Source organism: Silurus aristotelis, assembly GCF_946808225.1.
Source record: "Silurus aristotelis genome assembly, chromosome: 18".
Taxonomy (NCBI): domain Eukaryota; kingdom Metazoa; phylum Chordata; class Actinopteri; order Siluriformes; family Siluridae; genus Silurus; species Silurus aristotelis.
In genome coordinates, this window is record NC_139591.1 from 17,347,059 (window position 1) to 17,365,993 (window position 18,935).

The following is an 18,935-nucleotide window of genomic DNA, read 5'->3' on the forward strand; positions in this document are numbered from 1 at the left end:
GGGTATAGATGGATGCACAAGAAAGTAAAATATGTTTTATTATTAGACAATTATTTTAATATTATTTTATTATTTCCTTCTTCCCTTTTAATTAGAATGGTGCTAAATTATCATGGTTGTTGGCTGCATGCATGAAGCAGATTGAATGCCCCTCCTATGCTGCAAGCTTTACAGACCTTATATGCATTTGCTGCTGGGCTCATTATTTATTTCTTAAATATGGAGATAAAAAAATGATTGAGGATGTTACCCATGTCAACTTTATGTCAATTGGTAAGTTGTGAACAGCCTACTACCCCTACCAAGATCCGCTATGCAAAGATGGAATTAAACAGACCCAGACAGCTGGAGAAGTTAAAAGCTTTCTGAATTCTGTAAATAAAGACCCATTCCAAAACTGCAAGCTCCAGTCTCTGTTGAATATCACAAAGTGTTTAAATGATATAAAATCTTCATCTATTAATTACCAAAATGTTATTTCATTTGTACTGTGCTAAATTTGAGAAGTAAACTCAAAGTTTAAACTCTGTGTCCAATCCACAGCAACTCATCAGTCTAATCAAACATCCAATTATATTATACATTTCTATAAGATACAGCATTCCAAGTGACACTGTGCAATTTCTGTTAGAAATAAAGTGTGTAAAACTTCCAGAATCATAACGTTTTTTTTTTTTTAATCAATTTTACCTATTTTTATTATTTTTTTTTAGCTCGCACACAAGCTTCTACTGCTTTTGGTTTTGGACATGGTGCCTCTCACAAACAGACACACACACAACCAGCACTGGAATGTGCTTTCACCAGTCATAACAATCATCTAACACATTGTAATACAGTAAAGTAATTCAGTGTATTATTTATTCAGCATACCCTTCTTTCTATAGTACAGAAAAATATATTAAATGTAGATTGTGTTTCTGAACAGAAATGATATTTATTTGCTTATATGGCTCAGTAGTTTCAAATTCTCAGAGTGTTCAGTGTGTGTGCTGATCAGTCATTCTTTTCGTTTACTCGTCCCATTTTTGTACGCATGTTGCGCAGTGTGAAGAACCACACAGTGGTCAGGGCGCAGGTCACCTCCGCTACCCAGAAGGCTGTTTCCCAGCTGTAGCGCTTGGCAATGGTGCTGAATGGCAAGCCGGCAAGAAACGCACCAACTGATACACACACACAAACACAAAAAAAATTATGGAACACTTATAACAAAAGATGTATTAAAATGACATAATTTATTAAATTTAAAATTGGTCAGAAATTTTTCTAGTGTTGGTCTTACTGCCACTCCAAACTGCACATGTTCCTGACGTTGCAATATTTAGCATATTTAAATACAAAGCACAGCACTATATTTCCGTAAAATCTAAAAAAGTTAGTCAGCTGGACATAAGACCTTACCGTTTGCCATAAGCGCTACAATGGCGTGTGATGTCCCGCAGAAGTTCGAGGGCGCACTCTCACTAGCAATCACCCCAAACAGAGCAATCGGCCCGTACGATGAGAAACCAAAAGCAGCACCCAGGGTTAATATCCAGAGCTAGGTCACATGAAATACAGCAATCAATTTAAAATAAAAGAGCTTTAAAAAGAGGTGTGGCTAACATGGCTGTCAGTTCTCATGAAAAAAGTGTGGTTTCTGCGTGCCATTCTCAGGAAAGTAGGAGGCGTGGCTTGTGTGTGTCAGTCCTAAAGAAGGAGTCATGGCCTCTAATATCAATACCGGTGAAGAAGGCACTGTATGCCTGTCCTAGCGAAAGAGGTGAGGCCTCTGTGTGTCGGTACCAGTGAGGGAGATGTGAACTTTTGTGTCAACAAATGTGTCAATATGCATCTAAGATATATAGGCTATTTAACTATAGGCTAAATATATTGGCAAAATGTGATTCAATCAGAGACATGGGTACCTCTTTCTCAGACAACCCTGTGAGGATAGAGACTGGATGAAGAATGATAACCCAGAATGGAGATTCCTACACAAACCAATGTGAAAAAATGCGATTAATTAACATATATCATGAGGAGATATACAGAAGTCATAAACCCAGACAACAGCTATACTAGTTGAATAATTATTACCCTTAAAAAAAAAAAAGTGCAGTTCAATATAGAGACAGATTAAGAGAGCAGTTCATGTGAAGGGAATTCGATACACTGTATAATATATAATAAAGAAATCATACTTCTGTGACATCAGGAGTGATGGTGACCCGGAAGAGATACATGGACACGACCATGCCCGCCATCATGGTTAAGAGGAGTGTATGCCGAGGGTTGCCATGCGTACCCAGTCCTTGCTGTTTAAACCACAGCTTCGGTTAGATTAAATTTGGTAAAAAAGAAAGAAAGAAAATGGAAAATGTACACACATACCCGTGCAACAGCTCTGTCAGAGATGAAGCCTGCTGCGATGCTACCAGCAAAACCACCCACCTCTAAGGCACTCATGTACGAACTGCCTACGAAATAGAAGCATATATATATATATGACTATATATCTAATTAAAGCTAATCAAACTATAACTAGCTATACTTTTATTGTTACACATTTAAAAAGATAAGCTTACTATGTAAACAGTTAATGTTTGTTTATTTTTTAAGATGATTTCTCATTTTCGGCTAACATGTTTGTCTAAGGTGCTGCAGGAATACCCATCATGGCCGACTGGCCTTTCTCCTGCATAAGAAACAGCTGCCCCCAGTCGGTGCACGCAATCTTCACTCCAAACACCACCAGGTAACCGAAGGACAAAACCCACAGGTATGGAGAGAGAAGGAACTCTTTAAAAGTGCTCTCATCATTTGGGGCTTCAGAGAGGGAAGAAAGACAGAGAGTGGGGAGAGTGGGTTAAGTAAGCGAGGAAAATTGTATCTGTTTTTATAGACATTAATAAAAAATAATTATATATATATATATATATATATATATATATATATATATATATATATATATATATATATATATATATATATATTATTATAATTATTTATAATTATTATTATAAGGAAATTTTGTTCAATTTATAAGCAAAAAAAGTGTATTTTGGATTAATGTTACTTGCTGAATATTTATTCACAAATAAAAAATATTGAGTTTGAAAAAAACGAAAACGTAATTTCGTTTGCCAAACATCCTATTTTCATCGCACTAAAAGAGGTCTGAACTACACTTCCATTCACTTGTTAGAAGTGAAGAAAGAATGGATAGGGCAAAAAGATGGAAATCAACACGAGATCCTGTCTTCTAAACAATTGAAGTACAAGGCAACACTGAAGTGGCTCAAGAGCACAAGGTTAAATGTTCTACAGGGCCTCAGTCAAAGTCTTGATCTTAATCCTATTGGAACTCTGTAGCACTATTTGAAAATTGCAATCCACAAGCATCACCCAACCAACCTGAAACAAATGTGCAGAGAAGAATGAACCAAAATCACTTCATTACTATCAGCCAAATATTAATGTTTGGCGGGTTATGTTTTTTTTTTTTTTTTCATGAAAATATGTCCCAAAACAATGTAATTTTACAACACATTTTAAATGTTCAGTGTTTTAAATTAAATATTAAACAGAATAAAATTTAATCGCACCATTCAGTAATATGTGATAATTAGTTAGGGATCTGAATACTTTTGCAGGACACTATAGATCGTGTTACAAAACTATGTCTATATAATTATAATCCATCACAAATTCAAGAGATGGGGCCAGAATTCCCCTTTTATAAACAGGTGTGGGCTGTTGGATATTCAATCATATGTCTCCCAGATTAATAGACAGTGTATTGTTTTGCCTATAGTACTGAATGTAAAGTAGTAGTTTTGCTCACATAATTAAATGATTTGATATTATTAGGATGGCATCATGCAGCAGGTCAGGAAAAGGAAATGTAATGAGTGAAAATGCTGACCGTTGTGGAGAACATTACTATCAAGCTCTTACATTGTTTTTTGCCTTTTCCTTTCTTGGTCCCTGGCTGGATGCTGGGCAGGCCGACGTCTTTGGGCTCGTTCTTTACCATCAGCAGGCAGATGAATGAAAAGGCCATGCAAAATATGCCGGAGAAGCAGATGATGCTTCTCCAGCTGTAGTACATAGCCAGGATCGTGGTGATAAGCGGACCCAAACTCCCAGCCAGGTTCATGCTGCAGCACAGAACGGCCCACCATGTGCCAAACTGGGACGGTTCGAACCACTGCGGCAGAAAAACAGAGGAGGATTTTACGTGATTAAATTCCTGTGTAAATATTTTAAATTAATTTTATGAAGTACTTTCTGTAGTGAAATCCAGAAAACAATTACTACTTTATTATTAATACTACACAACATATCTATTTTAATTGTTTGAACTTACACCAAACTAAAATCTCCATCTGGGTTCACACATTTCTCAGCTATGTATGTGTTCTTTGCAACGCAAGACATTCTGAAATCCGATTTATCAACCCTTGAATACAAACAATGCTTTGTATAAGTATTTGTTCCCCTTTCAACTTATATATCATGAATCTACACAACAAAAATAGTCCATAATATGAAATATGAGGGAATCTATTTAAGCTTTTTAACAAAAATATTTCAAAAATAATAAATTAAATTATGACTTCACAAATATGTGACACCTGATCTGCACATGTTCTAAACCACTTGCTAACTGAAGCTATAATGCTGGTGACTCTTAATAACAGGTGCATGCTGACCTACTGCAATGGCAAACGTTCAAGGCTCGGATCTAATTATGTCGAAATGTCTTGAAACGTGAGCTGTGAACATGCACTCAGTTAGCTCCTCACTTTCCGCAGCACTTTGCCGCACGGTGGCCAGCCAAAACCCTGGCCAATGCCATTCATAAACCAGAGCAAGGTGAATGCTGTGAGGGAGGAAGACTGAGAGAAGAGGACATTGATGGCCCCAACGATGAGAAGGCCAGAGGAGAAGAGCCAGCGTGCACTGATCTGATCCGACAACACTCCGCTGATGAATTTACTGATGGCGTACGCCAGAGTCTGACTGCTTGTGATCAAACCTGAAAATTAGGAATGGAACGATTCAATAACATAAAAACATGTGAGATAAAGAGTAGATGACAACTTTTCAGTAGCTTCATGATAGTTTAAAGCAGACAACTTTGCCTTCAAACAAAAATACATGTTTACAAAATTTTGTTTTAAGAGGATGTAATGATCGTCCACAACAGAAATCAACTTTTGTAAAATTTTTAAACACTTAACAACTAGAAATACAATAATTTAAGACTTACCAAGTTCCTCCTTATCTAGCTTAATATCCTCCATAACTGACGGCATCAAAAAGGAGAACGTCTTCCGGTTGAAATAGTACAGAAAGTACCCCAAAAACATTGAGGTGAAGATGACAGACCGGTAATAGGTGTAACCAGCCCCCATGTTTCCGATCACTAAGATAGTTTTGAGAGAAAATTATTGTCCTGAAAGACTTTCAGAGACTATAACCACCACAGAAGATAGGTCTTAGTGAATACTTCTGACAAGAGTCATCCCAACTCCACACAAAGAAGCAGAAACGATGCGCTCCAAATGCTGAGGTAGACCTGAAGAAGAATCAGAGGTTCCTTAAATTCTTTTGCTCCTCGTGCTCATCACTATTGGCTCATCTCTTTCCAAAAGCACCTAGAACAAGCATGTTGTTCACAAATAAATCAAAAACACCATGTAAATCTGTCTATTATTTTTTGCAAATGTTGGGACACACACCTCAATCATGTCAGGTCATGCAAATCGATGGTGGGATGTCTTGAGTTTAATAAGTCATTGGCATACCAGGTTTCAAGTCAGTCAGATAATCAAACAAAATCAATCACTTCTATATTATTGGTCCTCAAACAAGGCACAATCTGCACATGCATAACTCAAAGGCTGTTGAATGAGATTTGACTCTTTAGGTATATCAAACTATGCTATTTGATTAATCTGATTAATGACAAATTATTTGAACAAAACTCTGCCTTAAAGCATCATATAAGCAAGATGAATGTTTACAACATGCCAAAGACAGAAATGTGTCTTTACAATCAGTTTACATAAGAAACAACTGATTAATATGTGAAACATATGCCCAAAAGTTTTGTACACTTAATTTCTTTAACATAAATAGTTAATTAAATTAAAATAAATCAATAAAACAATGGCTGTTTATTTACACAACTTCCTTATTGTCAGTTACATTTCTGCCAATGATATAGCCAAATCAAAAGCATTTACAATAGAAAATTACTAATCAAAAGCTTGAATTTAAGCTATGTTTATTTAATTGATGCTTAAGAATTTAATACATGCGAAACACAAGTAAAACTTATATATTATTCAAGTATTTTTAAGCACAATTGTCAGATATTTCTTCCTGCTTAAGAATCAAATCAGCTATTCGGTTCACAGAAACGAGTCGGTTCGTTTATCTGTCAGGCAGTTAGCGACATTAAACAGCGCTATTCATCACGAATCAATGCCGACTTTCAATCTCATGTCAAATATAAACGAATGATAGCCCAACAAAAACTGCAGATTATATTTTGAAGTTATATATTTATTCCTGAATTATAAATTTAGACCTGAATCGGATTTGAGTCAGCGAATCGTTAGAGGACATGCAACGCTACATATCCTAGGACATTATACACACATTCTCATACACACAGGTCATGTTTTAAACCCTGTACTTGTAATTTCATACAAATAATAATAACAATCATTTAAATAAATCACTAAATGAATGTACCTCCATCTGCTTGGGACACGCTCGCTCAAAACCTTGCTCTCTGAGGAACTCACGCCCCAAATACCTAATCTGGATTCTGATTGGCTGCTGTGCTGTCAATCATTGTGCTGCAGCAGAGTGCATCACGCGCACTTTGAGGCAGCGTGCTATTGTTTTCCTCATTAATGCAAAAATCAGAGAGGGTTCTTCTCATGCCGTAAAGCGGATTTAGAGGATTGAGATGTGCATTGCTATTTTAAAACAAACACTTATGATATGTTCATACCACTGCATGGTTAAGCTTAAAATAGGATTTCCATTTTGCTGGTGGGTGTGAAATTATACTCACAGGGTTTATTTTAAGTCCTGCTGTTCCACCACTCAGTAGGGGACTTGGCATTAAAGTGGACTGTCTTGGGGCCAAGGTTCGGATTGCAGAATTCCATCAAACAGAAGGTCATAGTGGAGGGTGAAGACAGAATAGTTGACTGAATATATAATAAATGAACTTTCGGTGCCACCCAGATGATAAAGGGTTCCCACTATTGAGGCTTGATTCCTTTTAAAGTTTCTTTCTTACACAATCTCAGGAAGGTTTTTTTTGCCACTGTCACCCATGGCTTGCTTATTGGGGAAAATAATGAACTAATAGCCAACATAATAACACACTTACAAAATAATTGTTAAAAAGTTTTCTATGAATTGTTGATTAGATCAGGGCATAAGTAAATTAGATGACCTCCATAGATGTCAAATCTGCATCCAGATCATAACATGCATAGGCTTTGACGTGTATAATTTAATATTCCTATTTGACAGACTGACCATGGTGTGGTGCATCAGGGCAAAGACCATGGAAAAGTGTGTGTGTGTGTGTGTGTGTGTGTGTGTGCGTGTGTGTGTGTGTATGTATATATATTTCTCATGTATATATACGTGTGTGTGTGTGTGTGTGTGTGTGTGTGTGTGTGTGTGTGTGTGTGTATATATATATATATATATATATATATATATATATATATATATATATATATATATATATATATATATATATATATATATATATATATATATATGAGAAAGAAAGAGAGAGGGAGAGGGAGAGGGAGACAGGAGAGAGAAGAGGCAGTGTGCATGCTAACCAAGTGTGTGCTGGTTGTAAAGCATATTTACAAGATGGCATTGTGTCAATGTGTTCTACAGGCCTGCATTGTGTTCCATGGGTCTGAGGGTGTAACGCTAATCAGTGTGCCTCCCTTTTGAAAAATTCAGTGAACTGGCCTGGTTTTGCATCTTAAAGCAGCCAAAAGGATATGAGCAGAATGTCAGAACTGGGCTGAATCACCTCAGAGGAGCCACACAGGTAAATAATTTTATTTTCAATACAATCTTTTTACTGTGATGGCTTTTAAACATAGACTAATCTCTGCACTCTCACTAATCTGATCTCCTTGCTTGTTAAATATTTTTGTTATTCTAGAGATAAATGCTTTTAAATACATTTGTCATAAACACAAGGTCATGTATTATAAGCTTCAGTCATAATTATGAACATTCAAATAGATGCATGGTTTTAGAAAATGTATCTGGATGGTAAGCTAGTGCTCTAGGATATTTTAGGCAGAATTGGGACACTAGCATTGGGAGTATCTTTACATCACCCCATCACCGATCTCTCACATCAGTCACGGTTACATAAGCAGACAGAGAGGGGCACACACACACACACACACACACACACACACACACACACACACACACACACACACACACACACACACACACACACACACACACACACACAGGGTACAGAGAAAGAGATGTCTGTCACCTAGTTGTCTGCCTCCACATTTGGTCCCTCAGTTGCCATAGCAACAGCCATTAGTCATTATAGTGGAAAATTTCATGTTTTCATCATGTAATCAGATGTTTCAGTATATATTTTCACCACTTAGATTTAAATAGGCATAAACTAGTCTACAATTGGATCCTTATTGCTGTGATTAATATGTTTTAAATGGCAATGATTCTTTTAACCCTGACTGATTCTCATTTTCTTAACAATCATTCCAGAAGACGTATCCCATTGGCAGAAAAAAATAAATTACTGGAATTGGGTTAAGAAACCAACTTATCATTAAAACCTAAAAAAATATATTTTTTATTTCAACTTTCTGAAAAAAAAATAAAAATTTCATAGACATGGTGAAGTAAAATTTGACAGTAAAGTCAAGATAGTGTTTAATAGTGGAATTAAGGGCCATTTTTAATCAGACTTTAATTGTGAAAGAGCAGTTCAAGGAGCATGAGGTATTGGATTGGCCGACAACTTTTTTCAATACAAGACACACAATAAATGCATCTCTAGATGGAAATAAAAGTTGTGATGTTGCTTAAAGTCATTGACAACATACCAGAATAAATGCATAATAAAAGTTCACTACACAAAGTATTACCAAGGAATGGGATGTTGCAAGGAACTCCACAGATTCTGCACAAAGATGATGGCAGTTATTTGATAGATTTGTACTTGGGATCAGGTTGTAAACATCCTGCAGAAAGTGACTTGTTCTTTGAATTTATTGGAAACTCATCTTCATTGCTCCGCTGTAACACCTGCCTATATTAAGGATGGCGAGTCATTCCAATCCCAGGCTTTTAATAATACATATATGTAATCGATCTCATGTTTACATTGTGATTCCTTTTTAATGGGATCAATGAGCCTCTCAGCAACTGCAGTTGGGATGACTTTTTTTTAAAAAACAATTATAATCATTATCTGTGAATTTGTTTGAAATATATATATATATATATATATATATATATATATATATATATATATATATATATATATATATATATATATATATATATATATGACACTGTGTTGTAATTAGGCTATTTCTGAGGGTTTTTTTTATTTTTGGAAGTGGCATATTTTGCAAATGACCTCCATTTATAGGAAACACAGTGTGTGTGTGTGTGTGTGTGGGGGGGGGGGGGGGGCCCTCCTTCATCGTCACTAAAGAAACAAACAGAGAAAATCTTATAAGTGCAGTTTGTACACTGATGTCATCTATCACATCTTTGCCACTGAAGCCTTCATGAATATTCATGTTACATCAAACGCCCCCAGCTCACTCCTGGCCACGTGATGCCAAAAACAAAAACCCACTCTCATATTTTCAAACACTTGACTGAGGAGATTTCGAGCCTGTTAGGCTGTATTTTCTTCTCTTTGTTCTGCTTTGCCAGTCTCCATCAGCATTCACAATCAGTGCCTTTGTTGCTTGGATGAGAGGGGACATTCTTCCAGAGGGATGATTTTTCTCGTCTCTGCAGGCCCTGGCACTGCACATGTCTGCCCCCGCACCGGCCTCTGTGCCAAGCTGGAGTCTCTTTCGAGCTGACAGACGCACACAAGCACTGCAGAGGGACAGGACATGTGCATGGTTCGTGAGTATGGATGATTTTATTTGTAATTTAGACATTACTAAGATAGATACAGATTTAGATACAAACCTCATTGTCAGAACTAATTTTCATTAATTCATTCATACATCATGGACAACATGGATTGATTGCAGTGCATCTCACACACACAATTTAATGCCATCCACTTACTGGGATGGTGTAGGTGAATCTTAAAATTTAATCTGGAGCCACTGGATCTGTGAGGTGGTAATGCTTCCTGTATTATTGTTATACTGACCTGTTACTCCTTTACCTTGTGTGTTACAGATCCTTGATACAATGGAAATGATCAGCTGATCAGCTGTCTGCATTTCCTCCTGAACATGTGTGAGTTCTCCATATGCATATTGTTTAAGTTTTTCACTTCCCTCTATCATGTTATTATGTACAGGTCTCGTTAAATGTACTCGGACCATGTGTCTCTAGACTGTTTTCTCTTAACTATTATAATAAACTATAAATAACTATTTACCTTATTTTATACTTTGTCCACTTAAATTTATAGTCCAATTTGAAAATTATTGCAATTTAGTGAAGTAATGATACCATAACCCTCTGAGACACATGTAGAACTACAACCTTGTATTCAATAAAGGTTTTGAGGCTGTGTAAAATGTAAATAAAAGCATAATGCAATGACTTGCAAAAAACTGAGAAAATGTACCATTTTAAAGAAAATATAATGTAATTTTGATTGAAAATTGATGGCTGCAACATGTCAACCAAAGTTGGTACAAGGCCATGTTAACACTGTGTAGCATTTGCTCTTTTCTTTTTTTTTTTCTTTTCTTTTCTTTTCCATTTGAAAACTGAGGAGACGAGTTGGTGGCATTTTGGGAGAGGAATGTTGTCCCATTTATGTCTAAAACAGGATTGTATTTGTTCAAAAGTCTTGGATCTTCTTTGTCATGATGCAAATTGGATCTTCAAATTTCATGATGCAACAAATGTTTTCAATTGGTAAAAGTTTTGGACTGCAGGCAGGTCAGTTCAGAACTTGGACTCTTCTACTATGTAGCCATGCTGTTGTAATAGATGCATGTGATTTAGACTTACCTTGCTGAAATATGCAAGACCTTCCCTGAAAAAGACATCATCTGGATGGAAGCATATGTTGTGCTGATGACAAGCCTGATGGTCTTTCTCTTCTCTTTAATCTGGAGGATGCATCATTGATGGTTTCCAAGAAGAATTTCAAATTTTAGTTTGTCTAACAAGAGAACACTTTTCCACTTTGCCTCAGTCCATTTTAAATTAGCTTTAGCTCAAAGAAGACAGCAGCATTTCTGGATCATGTGCACATATGGATCCTTTTTTGCATATTATGGCTTTATCCTGCATTTGGGATGACAGACAATCATTTCTGGAGGCATTTCTGAGCCCATGCAGTGATTTCCATTACAGAATCATGCCTGTTTTTTAATGCATTACCCAAGTGGCTGAAGATCCAATGCACAGGCATACAAAGATTCAATACGCATTATTGATTTTCTCCCTTGTTCATTGCCCACAGAGATTTTTTTTGATGACATTATATACTATAGATAGTGAGATATTTTTGCTAATTTTTATTTTATTTTATTTTTTTATTTTTTGTAATTGCAGCATTGATTAAATAATTTTCAAATTTTTCCACAATGTGTAGACAAAGTGTTTTCGCAGATTGGTAAACCTCCACCCATTTCTTCTTCTAAGAGACTCTTCTCTTAGAAGTGTTTTCTTTTTAATAAACTAATTAACATTGAATAAAAATATTCATTGAATATGTAATCCGTATAAAAGTTAGAAGAGGTACAGTTTTTCCGGTATCACCTCATTAACCGTCCGTGTGGAAACTTAGCAAAGGTCACGTTTGGTGTCCTGATGATTTATATAATTTTAAACACCATAATTACTTCATAGCATTGACATGGGTATTTTGGCTTCATGCTCTTTAGTTAATTTGGTTTCACTAAAAATAAACATACATTTGCATAAAGCATCAATATTTGTCCATGCCTATACTGATTAGAGTGTTAAAAAATCGAAAAGTATTGATTAAAGGTATATTCAGAACAGATAAAAAACATGATTAATCGTGAGTTAACCATTGACAATCATGCGATTAATCATCATTAATTTCCGACAATCACTTTCCCAAACAGTCTGCAGTAACGTAATAAACGCTAAAATGTGGGCTTTTAATAATGCTAACCTTCTGAGATTTGGAATTTTAATATGTAGAACAGTAAATACCTGTTTGTATTGAATAAACAAACATTTTTGCATGGTGGTCTTATTTTTTGTTTATTTTTGTTTGCAGTGTCGAAGAACAGCTTCACTTTTAAATGATTTTGTTTTTAATCAGATAAACATATGGCTATTAAATATTGATTGTAATATTAATGTTTAAGTTAGTTTGTTTATTTTTAGACAGACTTTTTTTTTAAATGGAAAGAAGACAAAGTAAGGCACAGCAGCAATACATTCAAGGTTTCTTCAAGAAAAAAAGATGTCAAAGACAGGTAGATGCAATGCAGTGCAGTTGAGAACAATTATTGTCTGTTTAATGTTTTTGTTTATAAAATGAGAGATGCGTTGTCCAGGCACTTGCGCAGAGCTATTTTTACAGTATGTCGTTCCACTTTTGCTGGGGCACATGACTTTTCCCATGGGCCCCCCTGACTGGTTCTTGGTACCCCCTGTGCCACCCAATAAAGAAATCCTAAAATCCTTTTCAGTATCTTTTCTAAAAAAGAGTTGCGGCCATAAAAATTCAAAATGACCATGTTTTTTTCTTAAAATGGTACATTTGATATGTTTTCTATGTGTGATTGTGAATAAAATATGTTTTTGTAAAATTTGCAAATCATTACATTGTGTTTTTTTTTTACATTTTACACAATGTCCCAACTTTTTTGGAACTGTGGTTGTAGTCCTCAAATATATTCTGTACCCTGGATTTATGCATTTGTTAATATGATCATGACTGGTGAGAATTATGAGAAATATGTAAGACAGAACTTAATACTGAAATTACTAAACACCCTCCCACTCTGTCTTACTCTGTCTCTCTGTCTCTTTCTCTCTAGAAGGGCCATATGATAACAATATGCCCCTCATCATTAGCTGATGGCATGACATAGAGCAGGACTTGGACATGCCGAGGAGACGAGACGTCTTTGCGCTAGTCCTGATTGTGCTGCCATGGACTTTACTCATCAGTATGTGGCATCATGGTCCTGTCACTCAACAGCCCTTTTCACACAAGAGTAAATAAAGATTTAATCATCTCTCTCCGAATTGCCATGAGTTATGCAATCTTTCACAACATTAAAACGTATCCATATAATAACAAAACCAACTGTGCCTTTTTTTACTAAGATAAAAACTATAATCAAGGCAAGTGCAAGTCAAATTTCTGTGGTTTAAGAGGAAAAATAACAGTCTATGAAGTGTTGTCATTGAAAATGAAAAATAAAGGTAGTAACAGCAACTCTGCATTACAGATGGTAGGCATGAAGTTGTCAACATGCAAAGAAATAACCCAAAAGAGAAATGCTTCACAGACAAGAACATCCTTCATGAACATGCATTTGGGCATCCCCTACCATGGTCCAAACTGCTCCCCACCATCTATGTCATCACGCCCACCTACACTCGAGCAGTGCAGAAAGCCGAGCTCACACGCCTTACCCATACCCTCCTGCATGTTCCGAACCTCCACTGGATTGTGGTGGAAGATTCTCCACGCAGGACACCACTCGTCACCAGACTGCTGAGGAGCTCCGGCCTCAATCACACGCACCTGAATGTGGAGACGCCGCGCCTTCAGCGTATACGCAGGGAGACGAGGGGAAATCGTGTACCACGAGGAACAGCACAGAGGAATCTCGGGCTGCGCTGGATCAGAGAAAATCTTGGCCCTAAAGCCCGGCTTCAGGGGGTTGTGTATTTTGCTGATGATGACAACACTTACAGCCTGGATCTGTTTGAGGAGGTAAGTAGATCAGAAATTTGTTTTCTTAATTATGTAGTTGTTTATTAAGTATTATGTAATTATGTAACTATCCTTCCTGGAAGTGAATGAAAAATTAACCTAATGACTCTCAGACACAAGGCCAGATTTTTTTCCAGATGTTAAAATGTTTGTTTGTTTTGTTTTTTTGCCCTTGATGTGTTTATGCTTATTAGATGTCTTATTCACTTTCGGCTGCTCCCATTAGGGGTCGCCACAGTGGATCATCTGTCTCTATACTACTCTGTCTTCTACATCTGCCTCTTTCAAAACAACTACCTGCATGTCTTCCCTCACCACATCCATAAACCTCCTTTTTGGCCTTCCTCTTTTCCTCCTTCCTGGTGGCTCCATCCTCAACATTCTCCTACCGATATACCCCATGTCCCTCCTCTGCACATGTCCAAATCTCAATCAGGTCTCTTTTACTTTGTCTCCAAAACGTCCTACATGCTCTGTCTCTTTAATACACTCATTTCTAATCCTGTCCATCCTTGTCTCAGCATCTTTAGCTCTGCTACCTAAAGCTCAACCTCCTGTCTTTTACTCAATGTCACTGTCTCTAAACCATGCAACATCGCAGGTCTCATCACAGTCCTATAAACTTTCCCTTTCACTCTCGTACATACCCTTCTCCACCCACTCCACCCTGCCTGCACTCTTTTCTTCACATCTCTAACACACTCTGCATTACTTTGCACTGTTGACCCCAGGTACCTAAACTCCTCCATCTTCACCACCTCTTCTCCCTGCAACTGCACCACTCCACTCCCTCTCATTCACACACATGTACTCTGTCTTACTCCTACTGACTTTCATTCCCCATCTCTCCAGCGCATACCGCCACGTCTCCAGGCTCTTTTCAGCCTGCTCCCTACTCTCACCAGAAATCACAATATCATCCACAAAACTCATAGTCCACGAAGACTCCTGTTTGACCTCGTCCTTCATCCGTCCTTGTCTGTTTATTACCACTGCAAACAGGAAAGGGCTCAGAGCTGATCCTTGATGCAGTTCCACCTCCACCTTAAACCAATCTGTCGTTCCTACTGCACACTTTACTGCTGTCACACTGTCCTCATACATGTCCTGCACCACCCTCACATACTTCTCTGACACACCTAACTTCGTCATACAATATCACAAATCCTCTCTCTGTCGTACGCTTTCTCTAAATCCACAAACACACAATGCAACTCCTTATGACCTTCTCTATACTTCTCCAGAAACATTCTCAAAGCAAATAATGCATCTGTGGTGCTCTTCCTCGGCATGAAACCACATTGTTGCTCACAGATGGTCACCTCTTCTCTCAGCCTGGCTTCCACTACATTTTTCCATAACTTCATGGTGTGACTGATCAACTTTATGCCCCTGTAGTTACTGCAGGTCTGCACATCTCCCTTGTTCTTAAAAACCGGTAGCAACACACATCTCCATTCCTCAGGCATGCTCTCACATCTTGTTAAAACCTCAACTGCCATCTCTCCTAAACATCTCCATGCTTCTACCGGTATGTCTTCTGGTCCAACCGACTTTCCACTTTTCATCCTCTTAATAGCTGCTCTCACTTCCCCCTTACTAATCCTGTCCACTTCCTGCTTCACCATCTCCACACCATCCAACCTTCTCTCTCTCTCATTTTTCTCATTAATCATCTGCTCAAAGCTCCCTCCATCTTCTCAACACACTCTCCTCACTAGTCAACACATTTCGATCTCCATCCTTTATTGCGCTAACTTGTAGCACATCCTTACCAGCTCGGTCGCTCTGCCTGGCCAAACTGTTCAAATCCTTTTCTCCTTCCTTAGTGTCATACAGCACCTCATATGCCTTTTCCTTGGCTTTTGCCACATCCCTCTTTACCTGCTTCCGCATCTCCTTGTACTCCTGCCTACTTTTCTCATCTCTCTGCCGATCCTAATCCTGTTTCGCCAACCTCTTTCTACTTATACTTTCCTGTATTTCCTCATTCCACCACCACGTCTCTTTGTCTTCCTTTCTCTTTGCAGCTTATTATATTATCTATATCCATTACCTTTTATACTTATTACTGACAACTTTTACGTTTTATATTTGAAGTTCTTTGGCTTTTTCCATGATAATGAATGACAAAGCTGTTTTACTGATGTGCAACCTCATATTTGCACCACAGGAAAACAGTTCTTGGGGCATGGGAGTGAATTATTTTCAAAAATCTAAGGATGTCAAGAAATTTTATAAAACTGTTATGAAATCAGCTATCATGCTAATGCTGATTCAGTAGCCCACTGATTATCCATGTGTTTTTCCCCCATAATTTAGATGCGTTCGACCAAGAAGGTCTCCGTTTGGCCCGTTGCCTTTGTTGGGGGCCTGCGTTACGAGTCGCCTAAAATCAACACCCACGGGAAAGTGTACGGCTGGAGCACCGTGTTCGACCCTCGGCGTCCATTTGCGATCGACATGGCAGGGTTTGCCATTAACCTCCAGCTCATCCTTAGTAAACCTCATGCCTATTTCAAGCTGAATGGAGTTAAAGGGGGATACCAGGAGAGCAGTTTGCTGGGGGAGCTGGTCACTCTCAGTGAGCTGGAACCGAAAGCTGATAACTGTACAAAGGTGAACTCATTAACATCCTTTTTTATTCAAATTATGTCAAATGTGTCTATAATTCTGCCATGATATCTACACCAATGCTGCTACTACTACTACAACAGCTACTGCTAATGCTACTGCTGCTATAATATACTGCTGCTGCAACTACTTCTGCTACTGCTAATATTACTATTAATACTACTAATACTACTACTATTACTGCTGCTAATACTACAAATACTACTGCTGCTACTGCTAGTGATACTATTACTAATACTACTACAAGTAAAAAGCTAAAAAGCCCCTTTAATAATATAGATTACAGTTAACTTACTATTTGACATGGGAGACACATCGATCTTGCCATTGGAAGACACACCCCTATCTCCATCCCCAACTTTGCCTTACTTTGTGTTCTGTTGTCTGTGACATAAGAAAACCTGCTTTCACTATTTTCAGTTTTTTACACACTTTTCGAATGAAAGCTACACTCAAACGCATGCTTAAAAATGCTTACATGTGATTGATTTATTTTGCAGGTGCTAGTGTGGCACACTCGGACTGAAAGACCTGTGCTAGTGAATGAAGGGAAAAAGGGCTTCACTGATTTCAACATGGAGATATAAATAAATCTTTCAATACCCGTCCCTTATTGTGCATCTTGGCACCTGATGTGGGACGTTGCAATAATGTTTTAAGATTAAAGTTGCACTGCACTGACCAGACATTGCACAAAGCCACGGAAAAAGAATAAACAGCTTACAAAGCACTACTGAACTTCCACTAAGCTTCACAAGCATTTTCCAGACACCGTTTTTGGTATCAGGACAGATCTCTGTTTTCTCACACTGGGGATCAGCAGCAGAAGAAAAAGGCTGTTGTTCGGCATGAGTCAGCTCTGAGCAATAGTTACATTATCACGGCAATTGTGCACGTCATCTTTACCCCCGAGATACACTGAGCCATTCAAGTCTAAATGACAAATACTATTTTTTTTTTTTTTTTTTTTTTTTTGTAGTATGTCCACTTTTGAGTAAGCTATGTTTCTCTTGGGATAAATTCGCAACATGGGAACAGAAGCCCATGGATAAAATGTCAGTGTTTATGGAGTAATTTAACCTGGTGAACACACAGAAACCTTCACACACCACATGTAAAAAGTTTGGGGACATTTTACCATTTTTATTCTTAACTAAAAGCAGAAGTTTGCACAACTCCAGGACTAAAGGAACCATTTTAGACATCAGTGTGTTTAGTTTCTTCAGTATTGTACTTCTTACAATAACAAGAAATAGAAATTGTACATTAAGACATTGAGCATTTTAGAGCAATATAGCGCCTAGGGGCAGACAACATCATTATACTGATTTTGTCTTGTTTCTTGTGTGCGTTTAGTTGTTGCACATCCAATCCATGTATTATTTTTAAGAATTGTTATCAATGAATGGTATACAATGAATAAATAATGTAATAGTGACGTAAATGTTTGTCCTACAATGACAATTATTAAGTCAGATTACAATTAATAACAAAATTTGAATTATTCCAAATAAATTCCAACTCAAATTTTTTGCCCTTTTTGTGGAATTTAGGGGAAAAATTTGCTGGATGGATCTTACATTTTTATATTATTATCAATAAATCTATAACTTTATTATTTATAACTCTAAAACAAGATCAAATTGTTAATCGTCATTGTTGTCATATGACGATATTATACATAACTATTTTTAAAAACAAACTAAAAAAAAGGAAAACAATGACACACATGATGGCGACATGTGACTTGTACATTTCTCCTCATTCTATTTATCTCACAATAACAAAGTCTTTTGTCGATGAATGAATGCGGTATTTTCTTGTTTATATGCTTTTTGTCACAACAGTTTAAGGTATAAAAACATTTCGAAAAGCTACATCTTTGCAGGAGCCCCCTAACTTTCTGACCCCGAGAGCATGCTGTTGAAACCATGAGTGTGTGAAAACTTCATCAATCACTGATGTTTAAAAGGCATGTCTTAATTCTGTGATTTCTTTGCTATTTGCTTCCCTATGTGTATTTATTTTGAAAATGTTTGTGTATTCTCTTATTTCACTGTAGTTAAGACGGATAAGAGAAATCTGGCAATAAAAAAAACAACAACACTACCACAAC

The 18,935-nt window shown here is 37.2% G+C and overlaps 2 protein-coding genes across 8 annotated transcripts; one reads left to right on the top strand and one right to left on the bottom strand.

Annotated features, from left to right (window-relative positions):
- Positions 1–846: 846 nt before the first annotated feature.
- On the bottom strand, positions 847–6,871 carry slc37a4b (solute carrier family 37 member 4b). Of its 2 annotated transcripts, none has more exons than XM_083568548.1 (11): positions 6,751–6,871; positions 5,498–5,645; positions 5,258–5,413; positions 4,791–5,023; positions 3,940–4,192; positions 2,653–2,808; positions 2,374–2,459; positions 2,184–2,297; positions 1,908–1,973; positions 1,402–1,540; positions 847–1,163 (listed from the first exon to the last, which is right to left on the bottom strand). In XM_083568548.1, exons 2-11 carry the CDS (start codon positions 5,511–5,513, stop codon positions 997–999), a joined length of 1,386 nt encoding a protein of 461 aa, XP_083424674.1. In that variant the 5' UTR covers positions 5,514–5,645; positions 6,751–6,871; the 3' UTR covers positions 847–996. The 2 variants fall into 2 exon arrangements, with proteins under 2 accessions (XP_083424674.1, XP_083424675.1); XM_083568549.1 differs by lacking the exon at positions 6,751–6,871 and adding an exon at positions 5,730–5,778.
- Positions 6,872–7,831: 960 nt separating this feature from the next.
- Positions 7,832–18,925, top strand: b3gat1b (beta-1,3-glucuronyltransferase 1 (glucuronosyltransferase P) b). Of its 6 annotated transcripts, none has more exons than XM_083568573.1 (7): positions 7,832–8,092; positions 9,988–10,184; positions 10,474–10,533; positions 13,278–13,457; positions 13,695–14,185; positions 16,508–16,804; positions 17,320–18,925. In XM_083568573.1, the coding sequence occupies exons 4-7, from the start codon at positions 13,346–13,348 to the stop codon at positions 17,404–17,406; spliced, it is 987 nt and encodes a 328-aa protein (XP_083424699.1). In that variant the 5' UTR covers positions 7,832–8,092; positions 9,988–10,184; positions 10,474–10,533; positions 13,278–13,345; the 3' UTR covers positions 17,407–18,925. The 6 variants fall into 6 exon arrangements, with proteins under 6 accessions (XP_083424699.1, XP_083424700.1, XP_083424703.1 ...); XM_083568574.1 differs by having other exon boundaries at positions 7,863–8,092; positions 9,954–10,184; XM_083568577.1 differs by having other exon boundaries at positions 7,869–8,092; positions 9,988–10,192.
- Positions 18,926–18,935: the final 10 nt, after the last annotated feature.